Raw genomic sequence first — 19,263 nt, 5'->3', positions numbered from 1 at the left:
ATGTCAGCCTTCACTCTAACGAGCTGGGCAGCGGCACCTTCCCAACTAAGGGACTGCTGTATTTGTTACATATGGCTCAAGCAGCTCACAAGTTCCGTTTGAAGGCAAGCTGAAGAGAGAAGGCGAAACATCCCCTCCACAGGGTTGTGAGTTGGGTTTAGGATTTGGGACTCGCCACGAAAAAAACACTACCAATGGAAAAAATATATATATAGGTAAATATTTTAATTAACAGTACTTAAACCTCGTTTATAAACGAACAACATTTACATAAAATACGAAATGTATTCATGTGGCATGACACCTCGCCGAGGATAAAAAGTATGAGAAACAGAATAATTCGCTAAGTTTGTTATATCACTTGTGTAAATATCAGCAAAGCGAAAAAGACGTCGTGAAAAATACGTTGGATTGTGATATGTCCGAAAAACACTGCCAAACTGCTTGTTGAAAACCATTTTGGTTTCGTTCCTATAATATTAATTCTATATTTGCCAAGTATCTTGGTAAAATACTGTCATAGTTATTCACAAATTCGTACCTAAGCATATCCCGTTCCGATTGCCATTTTTCTAAACAAATTTGTGCAGGTTCACATTCATAATCCTGAATTTCTTCTATGAGTTGTGTTAGCATTTGTAGCCAATTTGCATTTCTTTTAAAATTAACATTGTTAAGAGTTTCAATCTCGTGCTATTTAAAAGGAGTATGGACAAATCTCAGCAATAACCATGATACAGAAAAATATATATTTTATACCGTGAGTTCATTTATAATGGCACCAGTTCTCCAACCATGCTCTAATGTTACATCAGCTAAATCACTATAGGGATGATCACCAAAATATAGTACATTATGACCACGCCACCCTGTTAAATCTTGCAGTTGTTTTACGGTTCCCTGAAAAGGAAACTGTTATGAATTTATTTTTTAATAACTGCCATATTACCTCATAATATATTTTTCCCTTTTCCAATTTTGAAACCCGATCCCAAACATGTGAATTGGTTGTTTCATCATATAACCGGATGGGACGTGAATCATCTGTGAAAAATTTAGGTTTTCGTGCCTGAACTATTATAACGTCAAAATGATCGCGCCACTTGTCACCGGCCAATAAAGCCATCCCACTATTCCTGTTCACAAAAACAAATTTAATAATGCATTTGGATATACAATGCAATTCTTACACAAAAGAAAATGGACTATTTGTTACAAGAAATAGTTTTTTGCCCGCATTTGCCAACTTTTTAAAATATTCAGGTAACCGAGAATTTTTCTCAATATAATCTCCTACATTTTTCATAACGATTTCGTGCATAATCGGATGACAAGATTGCACTGATGATTTTATGTCATGAAATAGAATTTCGGGATTGTAATCGATATGATTTCTTTCAAAATACTCGGCTACATTGCATAAAAGACACATTTCGGGAACAGAGAACAAGTCAGCTAGCTGAACCATTTTCGCTTTGGCATTTGGCTTAAAATCATATAAAACAAAATGTTGATTTATATGTTTAGATATACTTAATTCTAGGCTTAAATACCTGGTGGTTTTTTGATTGGCCCTCAACATATGCGATGGGCAAAATTCGATTTTTATAAAGCTTTAGTACTTCTGAATCAGGGATTTTTGTGAGTCCACGATAAACAGACTCCAACTGTATTTGAAGAAACGAGTCTAGTTTTAAAAGCAAACCTTTTTCTATATCATAATGAAGGCCACGTACTGCAAACCGTGGAATGTACTCCAAATTTGAAATATTTTCGGGATACTAAAATAGTACTATTATATTTACATACCCATAAAAATGCGAAGAAGTAGGTTAGTAATAATACGTACCTTAAATTTTTTAATTAATCTATCGCGGCCCAAATTGTATAGCAAATCGTGTAAGCAAGGTTTATAGCACGCGAGCGTGTAGTCATAGTCGAAACCATACACATCAACTTCCTCCAAATCCAGTTCATTGTTGGCAAATACACCACAGGGATTAACATCCTTCGGAAGTTTCTTAGCTGTAAAAAAATTTATAAAAATTTTAAATATGTATGGTATATTATGACATTATAGACATACAGGGGTGGCATACTAATTAGCACATCCTTCTATGTGCACTAAAATTAACAGAAAACTAAAGAAAAAATAAAAATATAGGAAAGAATTGAAGTATAGGTATACAGCAACGTTTATTAAACAATGTTCACGGAAAACAAATCAGTAATTATAAAAAACATATAATAGAAGCATAAAGCAGGCCAATTCAGCAATGGAATTGCTTGATTTTGAAGCCACTGAATCACAGACCTTGAGTTATTACAGGGCGCATTGTCCTGTTGGAAAACTGCGGAGGTGTATACAAACAACGGCAAGTTCCAAAAACGGTACGAGATGATTTTCAAGCAAGTTCTGGTATTCTGGTATTCTACAGAACCTAGCTTGTCCGTTATCTACACTATGGGACCAACACCATACTTCGTAAAGCAACACCACACAATAACACTTCGTCCGCCGAACTTAACTTCTTCACTATATACTTTGGGTTAGTTATTTGGTGGGTGTCGCACATAAGTTCTTCCATCAGGTCCGTGTAAGTTGAATTTAGATTTGTTGCTCCAAACGACAGAATTCCAAAAAGAAAAAGAAGAACCCATATGCAACCTGACAAATTCCAATAGCGCCTTTTTATTATTGTGCGTAAACTTTGGTTTTTTCAAACTATGGCATCCCCGAAGCTTGTTTTCCAAAAGTCGCTGTCTAACAGTCCTACTGGCAATGTTTTTGCCATATTCCTCGTGCATTGTACCTCGTATTTGTATGTTACACAAGGATTTTTAAGCGCCTGCCGAGCAATGAGTGAATTTTTCCCGTCCTGGAACATGTTTCATATTAGGCACCTTTTCTCTTTACAGAAGCTCTGGCAACGTCCCGCAAAAAAATCACAATCTTAAACGCAAACGATTTCCCAAAAACTTTTCTGATGTCAAGGTGCGCTATTTAAAATGTCAGCTTGAATTAAAAGCTTTAATGAAATAAAGGCATACTCCTTTGAAACACACCCACAAATATTCACTGATTCGTTATTTATAACGGTAAAATAACAACGTTTTAATATGCAAAAAAATGAGATTCCTAAATTACCGTTATCTTCAATTTTCAAGCAATACTATTGGAATATGTAAGGCTGTGCTAATTAGTGTGCCACCGGTGTAGTATATTCCCAAACATTATTAAATAAACCACAATTTCTAAATTCAAAAAGTCTCATTAATCCTTCTGTATAATAGCCCCGACGGACGACAGCGGTAATTCGCATTAACGGGCTTAATTTGCATTAACATGGGTCAAATGCGCAAGTTATAGCCTTGACAGACGACAGGCGCTAATTTGAATTAGCGGGCTTAGTTTACATTTACTTGCACATTTGACCCATGTTAATGCAAATTTGTAATGCACAAGAATTCAGTTGAATTTAGCTGAATTTACCAAATATGAGTAGGCAACACTTGCGCTTACAGCATTAGCGGTAAGCAGTTTTATTTTGCTAATTACATTATGTGCAAGTACAATGCAATGTACAAAGAACATAATGAATATAAAACATGTTCATCTATATATATAAACGAAAGTCGTGTTATAGCCTTGACAGACGACAGCCTTAATTTCCAATAGCGAGCTCTATTTGCATTATCTTTCGCATTTGTTTCATGTTAATGCAAATTATAAATGCACAAAAGTTTCGTGCATTTAGCTGAATTTACCGAATTTGTGTAGGCAACACTGCCCAAAAGTGGCCGATTTTTGCTATTGTTTGACAGATGTCGCTTGAAGTCTGCCGTCTCCTTTGTGTTTACAGCATCAGAGGTAAGCAGCTTTTATATTGCTAATTAAATTATATGCAAGTATACTAACGAATTCAAGTTTTAATATTTTTAGATGGCAGAAAGTAAACAACGCACAGTTTGCTATCCATTTTTCCAATATTCTTACCTTTTTCGCGCACTTTTTCGCGCTACAACAAAGTATTGCTTTAATTATCTTTTAATGTATTTAATAATAAGCAAATTTTTTCGTTAAATTTTTATTGATTTTCCAAAAAATACCATTAATAATTTCCTCTTATCCATTTTTATTTCACTTTTTTTAATAAGTAAACAATTTTCACAATCAACTGTCTAAATGCTCAATTCTGCCGTTAGTCACCATAAAAATTTAATGCGCATTTCTTAATGTACATTAATTTTGCTCGTCTGTCAAGGCCATAGTTACACTACTTATAACTTCAGTACGGCTGAACTGATTTGGCTGAAAATTGGTGGGGAGGTAGCTAAGAATCAGGGGAGGGACATAGGATAGGGGATGTTCGAGCAAGCAAATAACTGCGGCAATATTGCAAAACTGATGTTTTTTGCAGATACTCAGCTGATACTTAAACAAATATTTTGCGCGGCGTGCAGGTGCATTGAAGAAGTGAAGTTTAAGAAGAAAGTGAAGTAAAGAATACAAAAAAGCAAGGAAACAAAGTTTTTTGTGTAAAAAAGTGGCTTATGACTGAAATTTTATAGAAGAGGGCAATAGTAAAATCGCAAAACTTCTTTAAAACAATTCGATTTTATCCTCCATATATATATTTATCAAATTTTCGGATGTCTCGTGAAACACAATTAATGATAATTATTAGTTATAAACAAAAATAAAGAGCGATTTCGCTTGCCTCATTTTTCCATCATAAATTTTGTTGATGCGGATTTTGTCATTTCTGCGCGCAAGAAATGTCAAAATTTGAGTTGCTCGAACGTTTAACATTTGCAAAAGTTGCTACATTTTGGCGTCGAATGTGATGCTTTGCAATATTGCCGCAGTGATTGAGACTCGAACATCGCCATACTTTTTATCTCTTTATGTTTAAAGTCAATACAAATCATAAATAAAAAAATTATATTACTTTAAAAAAAGAAATAAATAAGTAAAAAATAAGAACACAGAGCTAATGCGGGAGAACACTAATTTTCGTATGCATGCATACTTAGTATATGGGTTATACTGATTGTTGCTCTTGAAAAAAGCAGTTTTTTTGGACAAACCCGTCAGAAGTTTTTAATGTCACAAAAAAAAGAAATGGCAATGACATTTTCGTCGTCAAGGCATTGCGGCTGCTTTGCCAAATTATGGGCGAAGGAAGCAAATGCATTCATAACAAACCAAACGCGACATCAAACATAGAAAAACTGCGGTGTTGATAAAACGGTCTATTATAATTTGAGTTATACAGAAATATTTTCGAAGTATTGCACTGAGCAGTGCGATATTTAAACGGAAACGATTAAGTAAATGCGTGCAATTTCAAACTGATCCTTCCTAAAAAGTAATACAATTGTTAAATTTTGGGAATGATACGAATAGAACTGCAACCAAATACGCAGTGCAATGAATCATAACTGGCCAGTAATCAGTAAATTAATATTACATCACGCGCATGCCAAAAGACTGATGCCATGACCTTGCCAGCCGACTTTTTCCTCTTTCCACGCATGAGGCCTGGTTCATAATATGTAGTCCACTAGGCTGACTTTCGATTGGACTCCACTGTGAAATGATGGAGCCTTGTTTCTATTGTCACACACCTACGCAAAAATTTGGTTTTATTTCTATTTAAGAGCACTCAAACATTCCTCAGAATCAGCTATTCGTTGTTTCTATTGGATTATGAACTTATGCGGTACCCACTTTGCATAGAACTTTCGTCTCTTTAGGGCGTCCACTGCCTTCAATGTCCTAGGCGCTCATTTCGCCTGTTTCCAACTTAGCAAATCTCTTTTCAACGAATGATTTCCTTGATGCAGAGCCCACATTCAACATTAGGGGGATTATCTTGCTCTTGCAAAACCCTTTCACGGTGCACGAATTGCAGAATTTTCCTCTTGGTGCAACGACACAACAACAAACACACGCAGAAATTTATTTGCAATGGCTGTATTATATGTCAAACCAAAACCCATGTTTATTTTCGTACAATGGCACGCAAAAATATAATTGCAACCCTGTTTTAGCTGTCATTTTACATAAACACATATATCGCCGTTAAATTGTTGAGGAAGGTAAGTTTTAAATAGATTTTATAATTTCTACTTAAATTATAAAGATTTGTTACAGCTTTTTGTTAAGAATGAATGCAGAAGGTGCGCTATTTTACAATAGTCATGCACAATAGTCATTCTCAGTAAATTGACCAAATAAGCCTTTCATATGTCACTATATTCTGCTATGGGTGCTCGCTTGGCCTTGCATATTTCGGTATAGGATTTTTGCATTTTGTGTCATCGTGCAATCTTGCAAGAGCAAGAGAATCCGCCTATTATTTTTAACAGTATTTTTCCTCCAAAAACCAACGCTTTATTACCACACGAAGTGTTTTGTAAATTAACACAAGATCACCCAAAATGCTATATTTCATTAACTCAAATTTGTATACCTACCTTTTAACACTTTCAGCCCCGCGTGTACCACCGGTGGACATTTATGTTTTGACCAATTGGGACAATGTGACCACCCGCGGACATTGGTGGATTTTCATTATGGGACAATGTGACCACCGGTGGTCACAAAAAAAAAAAGAAAAAAACAATAAAAATGCATTTGGTTTATCAAGAATAAATATCACAAAGTCACCTCAATCGCAAAAAATCAATAAAACTAAGTAAACAATCAATAAAACAAAAACAAACAAACCAGCTTGTCAACTAAAGCACAACCCTTCGTCAGCATGCGGTCCACCGGTACAGAAAAAAAATGACCACGGGTGGGCACGCGGGGCTCAAAGTGTTAAAGGTATTAGTAGTACCATCTACGTATCTTCTTCTTCTTCTTAATTGGCGTAGATACCGCTTACGCGATAATAGCCGAGTTAACAACAGCGCGCCAGTCGTTTCTTCTTTTCGCTACGTGGCGCCAATTGGATATTCCAAGCGAAGCCAGGTCCTTCTCCACTTGGTCCTTCCAACGGAGGGGAGGTCTTCCTCTTCCTCTGCTTCCCCCGGCGGGTACTGCGTGGAATACTTTCAGTGCTGGAGTGTTTTCGTCCATCCGGACAACATGACCTAGCCAGCGTAGCCGCAGTCTTTTAATTCGCTGATCTATGTCGATGTCGTCGTATATCTCGTACAGCTTATCGTTCCATCGAATGCGGTATTCGCCGTGGCTAACGCGCAAAGAACCATAAATCTTTCGCACAACTTTTCTCTCGAAAACTCGCAACGTCGACTCATCCGTTGTTGACATCGTCCAAGACTCTTGACCATATAGCAGGACGGGATTATGAGTGACTTAGAGAGTTTGGTTTTTGTTTGTCGAGAGAGGACCTTGCTTCTCAATTGCCTATTCAGTCCGAAGTAACACCTGTTGGCAAAAGCAATCCTGCGTTGGATTTCCAGGCTGAAATTGTTGGTGGTGTTAATGCTGGTTCTTAAATAGACGAAATTATCTACAACTTCAAAGTTATGACTGTCAACAGTGACGTGAGTACCGAGTCGCGAGCGCGACGACTGTTTGTTTGATGACAGGAGATATTTCGTTTTGCCCTCGTTCACTGCCAGACCCATTTCTTTTGCTTCCGTGTCCAGTCTGGAGAAAGCAGAACTAACGGCGCGGGTGTTGAGGCCGATGATATCAATATCATCGGCATACGCCAGAAGCTGTACACTGTTATAGAAGATGGTACCTTCTCTATTTAGTTCTGCGGCTCGAACTATTTTCTCCAGAAGCAGGTAGAAGAAGTCGCACGATAGGGAGTCGCCTTGTCTGAAACCTCGTTTGGTAGTTTACATAATCGTATTAGTTTTGCGGGGATACCAAATTCAGACATCGCGGAATAAAGGCAGCTCCTTTTCGTGCTGTCGAAAGCATCTTTGAAATCAACGAGCAGGTGGTGTGTGTCGATTCTGTTTTCACGGGTCTTTTCCAAGATTTGGAGCATGGTGGATTTCTGGTCGGTTGTTGATTTGCCAGGTCTAACGCCACACTTATAAGGTCAAATCAGGCATTAATCGTTCACACAATACGCTCGATAGAACCTTATATGCGATGTTGAGGAGGCTTATCCCACGGTAGTTGGCGCAGATTGTGGGGTCTCCCGTTTTATGGATTGGGCATAGCACACTTATATTCCTATCGTTGGGCATGCTTTCGTCCGACCATATTTTACAAAGAAGCTGATGCATGCTCCTTATCAGTACTTCGCCGCCGTGTTTGAATAGCTCGGCCGGCAATACATCGGTCCCCGCCGCTTTGTTGTTCTTCTGGCGGGTAATTGCTATTCGAACTTCTTCATGGTTGGGCAATGTAACGTCTACTCCATCGTCATCGATTGAGGAATCGGGTTCTCCTTATCCTGGTGTTGTGCGTTCACTGCCATTCAGCAGGCTGAAGAAGTGTTCCCTCCATAATTTAAGTATAATCTGGGCATCAGTGACTAGATCACCTTTGGGGGTTCTACTAGAGTATGCTCCGGTCGTGAAACCTTCTGTAAGCCGCCGCATTTTTTCATAGAATTTTCGAGCATTACCCCTGTCGGCCAGCTTATCAAGCTCTTCGTACTCACGCATTTCGGCCTCTTTCTTTTTCTGACTACAAATGCGTCTCGCTTCACTCTTCAACTCTCGTTATCTATCCCATCCCGCACGTGTAGTGGTCGATCGTAACGTTGCGAGGTAGGCAGCCTGTTTTCTTTCCGCTGCGTGACGGCACTCCTCGTCGTACCAGCTGTTCTTTTGCACTTTTCCATCTATGTATCAGCCTCAGTAAAGTGTTGACGAGTTTTCTAGCATGTATATAATACAAATTTCCGTTTTTTTGTAATTTCTTGGACTCAATATGAGATATACCCATCCAAATTAACCATCTCAAGGTTGTTGGACGTAATACGGCAGCAACAGCCATTGCGAAATAAGCAATAAACTGGATATCTATACGTTGCCGACAAACACAGCATTGTGAGTGAGTAATTAGTTAACTTCAAATTCACCAGTAACTTTAGTTTTTAGTTTACTTTTGGAAATTGGCTGAGACACAATTGCCCAGATCAATAACAAATAATATTACAAACTATAACTTATTTTTATATTTGCTAAGGCTACGTGCAGAGTGGACGCTGAAAGCCGAGCCCAATTAAAAGCTAATGAATGCGAGTAGGCTTCAAAAGTGTTGTTCGGCGCCAACTCTCGTTGAAACGACGTATATTATATTTAAAAAAATATTTGAGCACAAATATGGATATTAATAGGTATAACCTTAAGGGTAATTTTTTCCCGCCCTGTTCTATGTGATAAAATTAAAAATAGTTATCACAATAGCGTATTGGTTACAGATATATGGAAATCTGTAGCAAGTGAAATGAATTTTCAGAGTAAAAATTAAATCAATTTATTCTAGTTTATTTTGGCATACAAATTTATATATTATTAGCCTTATATTAATTTTGTAATGAACACCAATACTTTTAACATCTATTTCCGAAAGTCCTGTTTCTGTCAAACGGTTTCCATAGTGTATTAAATTTACCATTTATTATTCCAAATGCACGTTCAATGCATTTCCTTGCTCTTGAAAGTTGCTCATTTAAATAAGCATTTTGACACCGGGTATGCTTCAGCACCAAGAAAAATGAACGGCAAGTTTATATTGATCCAGCTTTGTATCATCGTTTTGTTTCAAAAGCTAATATATTTGAGAAGAGCTGTACCGCAATCACTTTGCTTTCATTATCCGCCCACTTGTATTTGCTGTTGTCGTCAACTATGGCTTGTAATACATATTATTGAAAACATTTTTGTAATTGCAATACATGGAACCAAAGTTGCTGGACATTTGATCCTACTGTGTTTTTCATCAATAACTCCGATTCAAATGGAGAAGTCCCATAATTTCCAATAGTCAGTAACCGATTTAAATAAATTTTCAGTTGGATGAGGAATGTGCTCAGGGTGCACAACCTGGCATAATTCTTTAACGATCGCTCCGATAGTAGTGCAGCCTACCAGAAAGGCAAATCCTAATTAAATGAATGATGCTCCTTTTGCCAAATATCTGTTAAAAATTAAATTTGTTTAATAAAAGTATCATACGTTTATTTTTTCTGAAGAAGTAAATAAAAAACGTAAGTAGTACCGAGCAATTTCCAACTGAGCTATGTAAAATTTATTTCCTAAAATCTTGTAATAATGCTAATCTAGGGTCAGATATTAATTCGAATCGACCTTATTTGAAACAACTTTAAGGAGCTATACCAGTGTGACGTATAAAAAATTAGGCGATTTTCGTGAATTTTTATAAGAGAAAGTACGCGGTTGAATATTTCGAATTTCTTTGAACGTGAAAAGGTATATTTTCAACTATATTTTAAGACTTTTTTTTACAAAAATGTTGAAAAATAACGGAGTTATGGGCTGTTTTCGGAGGAGCCAAAAAGAACTGTTCCAACTGCTGGCATGATTCCGGCCGAATGAGTAGCTGAAACAAAAAAAAATCAAAATGTTTATTAAACTTAAATATATTTCCTATACAATGACCTACGATCTTTGAAATTTATCAATAATTAACAAAATTGCGTAATTTTGAAAAAAAATCGTTTTTTTAGGTAAAAAAATGGTCGTTTTTTTAATGCCTAATTGACAATTTTCAACCAATCAAAAATATCGTAGGTCATTGTTTAATAAAAGTATTAAAAAATAATCGGTTTTAATTTGAAGTCGATAGGTCAATTTCTCGTTAAGTTATGATGCCAGCAATTTTGAAAAATGTCGTTTCTAGAAAAACGCGTTTAAAGTTTCACTTATATATGTTTGCACCTCCGAGCGGTCGCTTTTTAGAACGCTGCCATCCAAAAACCATTCAAGATACGACCTTCCCGATTTCACAGGATATTTATATTTAAATAAACACATTTTTTTTTTTAAGTGTCACACTGGTATAGCCCCTTAAAGAGCAAATGGCGTAACGGGAACTAACTAATTTAAAGAGAAATAACTATTCCGGCTATATTAACGAACCGGATGAAAGTGTGCAGACTGAATTTAAACTCTATAATTTAAGTTATTACTCCCAACATACTGTAATTTTTCACTCGAGAAACAACCGCGATTATCGCCAAAGTATAGAGCCACATAAAAACTCCTCAGCTGCTGTTGGTGTTGTTGTTGTAGTAGCGACAGAATTCGGTCGAGTTGATAGTTCTTGGCAGGAAAAAATCTCGGTCTGTTCCGGTTACGTAGACTACTGTCGTGGGAACGGGAAGCTGCTAGCTGGTAGCACTTGAAGAAAAAAAATAAAACGTTTTGGCTACTTACAAGGCAACCGGCTGGTAGTTCGCTTAGATATAGTCGGACGCAGGCTACGAAGTTTCAGACTTGGCCGAACATTACACTCCATACAATACAATTATAGCTCTTGGTGTTTCCCATCAAACACCTATAGAGTGGGGGTTAACGCAGAAACTTTCGCAGAAATCACTTGGAAACTTTCGCAGAAACTATTCTTGCAGTCATCTGTTTGGCACGGTTGGTGACACCTCCCATTTTAACCCTGAATTCGCCATCAGACTGTGATGCCAAAGTGATCGAAATCGTGCTTCATAATCATTCAGCCGTAACCAATTGGATAGATAAATAATGAAATATATTTAGTACGTGAAAAATATGGGAATAAAAGGATAGACATTAGCCTCTACATTTGTGAGAGCTCTGCTGTTGTTGTCTTATCGGCAGAACTCTGCCAAGTTGTCAGTCCTTGACGGAATAAAAAAATCCGGGTGCGTTCCGGTAACGTACCCCGACTATCATGGGAACGGCAGCTCTGTTTACAGAGCTATATTATTTAATTTTTTGGTATTTAAGTTGATCAAAACGTTGTATTATAATGAGTTTCCCTAAAAAAATTAAATAGACTATACAAGGTGCGTTCCAAAGTAAACAGGACTTTAAAAAAAGTACAAATGGTTTTTTCGGCAAAATCAATTTATTTTATTTAAAATAGTCTCCTTCTGTTTCAATACAGCTTTTCGCACGGTTCAAAAGCATGTCGAACGAGTGTTTTAGCTCGGTGGCCGGTATGGCCGCCAGTATGCCGGTGCAAGCCTTTTGAATGGCCTCTACGTCTGCATAACGCTTTCCTTTCATGGGCAAATATATTTTTCCGAAAAGGAAGAAGCCATATCAGGTGAATACGGGTGGTTAATGGTTAAAATGTGAGTTTTGGTCAAATAATCGGTCACAAGCGTTGATCGAATGTTGGATTCTGAGCAATTTTAGGGCGTCAGTCAATTTGTCCGGAACAAATCGTGCACACACCTTTCGAAAGCCCAAAATTTTCCGTCAAAATGCGATAAATCGATGTTTTGGAAATGTTCAATTCCATTTCCATGGATTTCAATGATGATTTTGGCTGATTTTTGATGAATTCACGCAAAGTTTCGATGGAATTTCTGGTGATGACGGATTTTGACTGGCCCACATGTTGATCGTCATTTAGTTATGTCCTCACGGCCACTTTAAAACCACTCGTGCACTCTGCTACGGGATAGGAAATCATCGCCATAAACTTGTTTCATCAATTGAAACATTTCGGTAAAAGTTTTACAAAATTTAATGTTGGCTCTTTGTTCGAAGCTCATTTTCGCACTGATAACACAAACATACTGACACTTAAAACGCAATAACTTCACTTCCAATCTATGAAATGTCATGAAATTCTCACTGGACAATCGATCTGCTATCTTTACGCAACGCACTAGTTGGCATATTGATGGCGCCACCAAGGGGCGCTAGATTCAAAAAGTCTTGTTTACTTCGAACGCTCCTTATATATTCGGCATAAGATTTGTTAGAAAACCCGAAATCATTATACATAGTCATTATACAAAACCAGCCGGATGTTCGAAAATCTTTGTAATGGTTATATGGGGGCTAGGTCAAGTTTGTATACATTTTATGCATAATGATATACTGTTATGAGTAAAATAGATTCCGAAATTTTCTTTGAAATAACTCAAATATTGGCCGATATATCCAGCATAAAGTCACCAGGAAGTTCAAAAATCTTTATATTAGGTATATTGATCAAGAATGATAGAGTACAAGATTGCGCATATGAGAGACAAAACGTTTTTCGTTTTGCGCATCTACGTCACACGGCTCATAAATTTCGTGAAATAGCTTGAGTAGCAAGTAAATATTGCTTGTTAACAAGAATGTTAGAGTAGTAGAGTTTATAGCTGCCAAATTTTTTACTGCGCCGTGTGACGTAAGCAATTATATGTTTAGTATAACGGACCTGCGCAATGCGTAATCTCTTTTCTATCATTCTTGTATATTGATGGTCAGGGAAGTATTAACCCGATTCCACCCATTTTGAATAAGCAGAATTACTAATGCAGGAAAAGTATCCTGTCTGCATTTCTATTTCATATCTCACCCATTGACTTATATTTTCGATCAAAAGTCAACTGTAGGTACTGGGGTAAACATTTTCGGTAAAGAGGGTCTTGAACAGTTTTGGTTGGATTTGAACATTTTTTTGTCATAAGGTGGCATACACTAAAGGCATCATCACTCAGAACGTTTTGTCATTTAATCGTGAATTGTTTTATTTACAGGGAATTAAAAAATTCATCTCGGCCAAAAAATGGAATTAACTCGTCAACATTTTCGTGCGATCATTTTTTACAACTTTCGACGTGGATTATCACGACAAGAGTGCATCGATGAACTAAAATCTTTGTATGGCCATGAAGCACCATCCCACAGCACTGTGAAAAACTGGTCCAACGAATTCAATCGTGGCCGACGCTCACTCAAAGACGAATTCAGTGAAGGTCGTCCAAAAACAGCCGTTGTGCCAGAAAACATCGATGCCGTACGTGAACTGATAATGCAAGACCGTCATGTAACATACCTTCAGATAGAGGCATTTCCCCATTTTATTACAAAAAGGAAAGTACTAATTTTGCTGAATATGCTCCCCTCAAGAGGGCTATGCGGGAGTTTAACTCGATTTCCGAGAAAGTTTTTCTTGATTTTTCTCACTCTAGCCCTTCCAGACCTAGCTTAATCAATTGTGAGATCTGCTGTTTTTTGCCTTCATTGACGTCCAAATATTATTTTTTAGCTTTGTTACCGATATGTAATGATTGTGCGTTCTCTTGGGGTCTCACTCTAAACAAAAGAAAACAAAAAAACCGCACAAAAAAAACAAAAGAGTCAGCTGTTTGAGAACGTCATCCGATAAGTGTAAACATGCGGCCACATAGTGAAAATTTATTTATTTGTTTTACATAAATTTAAATCATAAGTAGTGAATTTTGTTGCTAAATAGTAAGTGTGTTCGATCTTGTCACAATATAATGTTGAATTGTTTAACATTTTCAGGCAGCTAGGTGTTAGTAAAGTGCTATATAGGCACAGCATGTTTTTTTTAATGTAAACTCACGTTTGTGCTATCTTACATTTTTTTTACATGAAAATACTTTGATTTGAATAATGATAACGACGTTCAAGCTGCATTAGACCTCTTAGACGATTCTGATGCAGATTTCAGTGACGATAATGATATTGATGATGAAACTTGGGTACCATTCAACATTTTCCCAGAATCTCCAGCAAGTGGTGAAGATGATAATGAGAATGCAACTGCATCTCATGCATCTGCATCTGCATCTGCGACTGCATCAGCAATTTCTCAGGACGATTCAAGTGTAGCAGCTCCGCAAACATCACGGCCAATCATTATTTCTAATATTTTGTTAATGGCAGCACAGCCATCATCTATCAGAAATGTTTCACTAAATATGACTCTGTCATGCACTTCCACAAGTAATACAGCGAAAAGACGCCAACTATGGAAAAGTGCTCCATTTGATTGCAACGATCTACACATTGCATCTGGTTGTCAAAACATAGCATTAGTGGAAACACCATTGGAGTACTTCAAGAATTACTTCCCAGAATCGTATTATGACGATGCTATAAAATTTACAAAAATGTACGTGAGCACACGTGGGCAGGAAGTCCGATATCAACAAGCCGATTTTAAACGATTTTATGGATGCGCAATGATAATGGGGTGTCTTGGATTTCCGCAAATAAAGAATGTACTGGCCACATGAATGCCAAATTCCTGCAATTTACAATTCAATGTCACGTGACAAATTTTTGCAAATGCGATCGGACATTCACTTTGCAGATGTTTCTGTGCCAGATCCCTGTAACAAATTATGGCATGTACAACCTGTGATCGATTTAGTTAGAAACCGTTGCAATAATTTAGCAACTGAAATAGCACAGTATTCAATGGATGAACAAGTTCTTCCATTTACTGGAAGATGCCCTGCGCGTCAAACAACTCGATCAAAACCAAGACCTACTGGTCTAAAAAATTTGGTATGTGCAACTGCAAGTGGCATGATAGTGGACTTTGAAGTTTTTCAAGGCGCTGGCACTTTTCAAGATTGTGGTTTAGGGCATGGCCCGTCTATTATAATGAGGCTAACAAAACACCTTCCAAAAGGCAGCCATATATATTTTGATCGCTTTTTCACAACATTCAGTCGTTGCACCAAATCGGTTTCCATTGAACAGGAACTATAATGGCAAATCGATTGGACAAAAAATTTGAAATTTCCCCAGGGCAAGGAAATGAATAGGGGTGATATTATCCAGTTCACGAACGGTGACAATGTAGCCGTTGTCAAATGGAAAGAAAGCAAAGGTGTCGTAGTCGTTTCCAGCCAGTGCGGCAAAGACCCCATCGGCGAGACAGATAGGTGGAACAAAAACATGAAACGCCGTTGCCCTGTGCAAATCCCAAAAGTTATAGAAAATTATAATGAATTTATGGGGGGTGTCGATGTAGCTGACCAGATGCTTGAATACTTCAGGATAAAAATGAAAACCAGGAAATGGACTGTAAAAGTATTTTTTCATTTTTTTGATCTGGCTGTATTCAACTCATGGATGGAGTCTAAAAGAGATGCCAAATTAGCCGACCTGCATAAGTCCAAAGTTAATCCCTTCTTAACGTTCAAAATGGAGCTGGGAACAGTACTGGCGGGATATTATCAAGCTCCTGACTAGGTTGAACCGTTTAAAGTCGATTAAAATATGTATGGAACGAAGTATCGACCACATGACGCGCCTGACGAAGTAAGATTTGATCGCTACGATCATTGGCCCTCATTCGCAGATGAGGTACCTAGAGTTTACCGCAATAATTGCGGTAGTCGGACAAGAGGACGATGCCAAAAATGCCACGTCAGCATTTGTCTAACAAAAAACAAGGATTGTTTTGAACAGTACCACACAAAAGACTAAATATGTTCCTTGTTAATTAGCTATTTTATTCTTAAGGCAATGAAGTACCTAACATTTTTTTCTATTAATGAACTGCATTTTCGGCATGACTTTTTGTTCATTTTTTTCAATAAAAGAGAAAACCAAATACTATTTTTGTGTCTTATTTCTTGGAGCAATTTTTCAGCCTAAGACCTAGGTATCACAATTGTGCGATGTCCTTTTTCCAAAAAAAATTATTACAGTCTTGCTCATCATGTAATTTGTGATCAAAAAATGCAAAACTTTCTTTCAGATAGGTGATTTCGGTGGATTTAGAAGGAATCAAAAACATAGGTCTGAAAGGGCTACGGTATCCTTCATTAATGCCCTCAATTCTGTTTTTTAGTTTAAGTTATCTACTCATGTTATTGTAAGTTAATTATTTTAGAATTCTAATATGCATCCTAGTTTTTCATTAGTCTGTAAGAATAAATGTTCATAGATTTTACTAAATAAATAAATAAATCTATTATTGATTACTTAAAAGAGCAAGGATTAAATGCACTGAGTGCTGTCAATCGACTTCAATGGATATTTAAAATTCCCTTTGACATGTTTTTGGTAACATTCGATCCCATGGAGAACATAAAAAAGATTTACGAAACTAAAACTACATTAAATTCAATTGTTTCTATTGAACCGGTAAAACTGCCGAAAATGATACCACAATGCAAACATTGCCAGTCATTTGGCCACACTCAAAACTATTGTGGCAAATAACCAAGATGCGTTGAGTGCGCCGGTAAGCATAAAACATCTGAGAGTTCGAAACCAGCAGCCTAAATGCCGTAACTGTGGCGAAGCACATCCAGCCAACTATCGAGGGTGCCTTGTTGCCAAAGAATTACAGAAAATACGAGCTAACACAATCGGCCACAAAAAAGATGATGGTCTAGCCCAAAAAGTAGAAGATCCTGTAGACTTTAGAACAAAAAACTATGAAAAACAATGAACACCAACAAAAAGAAAATCCTAAAACCACAACTGAAACATCAAAAAAATTTACTTTTGCTCATATTCTAAAAGCAAATAATAATGATAATATATCCAATAACAGCATTTTATAACAGATCTTACAGAAACTCAATAAACAAGAGGAATTCAATACTTCCTTACAAAATCGCTTAAGCCACCTTGAAAAATATCTTTTTAATACCAAAGATGTCTAAATCCATAAATATTCTTCTATGAAACTCAAATGGATTAATCAAACATAAGAATGAAATCGAAATTGTACTGAAGTCAGAAAATGTTGACGCATGTATGGTATCGGAGACACATTTTACGTCACAAACCTATTTTAAAATTAAAAACTACGAAACTTACCATACAATTCATCCTAGCAATTGCGCCCGTGGCGGAAGCGGAATACTAATCAAAAATACGATCAAACATTTTGAGAAAGAAAAACTTTCAACTGATAAGTTTCAAGCTACAACAGTGACTATTTAGGGAGTTAAAAGTCCACTCTCACTTACCTCTGTGTACAGTCCTCCAAGGCATCAAATCCAATTTGAAGAGTACCAACATTTAATAAACAGACACAGGTATAGATTCATAATGAGTGGAGATTTCAACGCAAAGAACACGCACTGGGGCTCAAGGCTTACGACTACACAGGGAAAAGAACTCTATAGAGCACTGCAGTCAACCGGAAGTTACGCATTCTCGACTAACTTACCATCATATTGACCATCAAATAATCAAACTCGTTGTGTCAGCTGATAAATCTATTTTAAATAAAGTCTCTAAAGATCTTAATCGGAAAATTAAGAGGTTTAAAAATGAAAGGTTCACAAAATATCTTCGTTCCCTAAGCAATGGAAAAAATTCCGACTACTCTCTTTGGAAAAGCTGTAAAAAAACCAGAAACTCAAGTATGTCCCATTAAAATAAGTGCTGATAGCTGGGCCAGAGACGATTCAAAAAAAGCAGAAGTATTTTCAGATTATTTAGCCAAAATATTCTCCCCATATGAAACACACGTAGATTATCCAACTGCTTCCAGTGAAGAAAACTAAAAAATCTCATGTTGCACAAGTAGTGAGCTGAGTGAGGAAATCAAAAATCTGAAAAACAAAAAATCCCCCGGTTACGACCTGATTACTGCCGAGGTCCTAAAACAGCTTCCTCAAATAAGTATAGTAAAAATTACCAATATTATTAACGCGGCTTTTCATCTTAAATACGTGCCAACTTATTGGAAAATTGTTGAAATTATTATGATTCCAAAGCCAGGAAAACCAGGATATGATGTATCTTCTTACAGGCCCATATCAATTCTACTGATAATATCGAAGCTATTTCAGAAAATTCTCATAAAACGTATCAATAAAATCATTGAACGAAAAACCATAATTCCAGCGCATCAATTTGGGTTTCGAGCCAACCATTCTACGATTGATCAAATTTGAGAAAAAAAAAATCTGTTCTGCCGTGTTTTTGGATGTTGCAAAAGCGTTCGATAAAATTTGTCACAAAAGACTGCTCTCGAAACTGAAACTGATTTTACCGAAACAGCATTATGACATCATAAAATCATGTTTAACTGATCGCTACTTTCGCGTTAAACAAGGAGAAAACTATTCTGTTCTTATGGAAATAAAAGCAGGAGTTCCACAAGGCAGTGTGTTGGGCCCTCTTCTTAATATTCTATTCACACACGACCTGCCAATAGACGGCAATTATACAACAGCCACATTTGCAGATGATACCGCGTTGATTGCTGTTGGTAGTAGTGAACACGAGTCCACTACTAATCTCCAAAAAGCTGTAAATAAAATCGTACAATGGGCAAAGAAATGGCAGATAAAGCTGAATGAAGCTAAGTCTGTACACATTGTTTTCACATACAACAAGATACAGTACTTACCGATTTTC

At 36.9% G+C, this 19,263-nt stretch overlaps 1 protein-coding gene and 1 long non-coding RNA gene across 3 annotated transcripts in view; both read right to left on the bottom strand.

The window, feature by feature from the left end:
- Positions 1-6: 6 nt before the first annotated feature.
- The window catches only part of LOC120779443 (5'-nucleotidase domain-containing protein 3), a 46,298-nt gene continuing 27,041 nt past the window's right edge, over positions 7-19,263 (bottom strand). Inside the window, exons 2-9 of one of the 2 annotated variants that reach the window (XM_040111691.1) lie at positions 1,850-2,025; positions 1,554-1,781; positions 1,191-1,486; positions 950-1,136; positions 760-900; positions 542-693; positions 271-471; positions 7-188 (exon numbers count right to left, since the gene is read on the bottom strand). In XM_040111691.1, coding sequence (XP_039967625.1) covers positions 158-188; positions 271-471; positions 542-693; positions 760-900; positions 950-1,136; positions 1,191-1,486; positions 1,554-1,781; positions 1,850-2,025 — 1,412 coding nt within the window. In that variant the 3' untranslated portion in view covers positions 7-157. The other variant, XM_040111692.1, reaches the window with a different exon arrangement.
- Positions 9,409-11,337, bottom strand: LOC120779444. The gene is made up of 2 exons (XR_005705660.1): positions 11,111-11,337; positions 9,409-10,087 (listed from the first exon to the last, which is right to left on the bottom strand). It is a non-coding gene; the product is annotated as an uncharacterized LOC120779444 (long non-coding RNA).

The sequence above is a fragment of the Bactrocera tryoni genome, unplaced genomic scaffold (assembly GCF_016617805.1).
Source record: "Bactrocera tryoni isolate S06 unplaced genomic scaffold, CSIRO_BtryS06_freeze2 scaffold_11, whole genome shotgun sequence".
Lineage (NCBI taxonomy): Eukaryota > Metazoa > Arthropoda > Insecta > Diptera > Tephritidae > Bactrocera > Bactrocera tryoni.
This window is presented reverse-complemented; position numbering and strand designations above follow the sequence as displayed.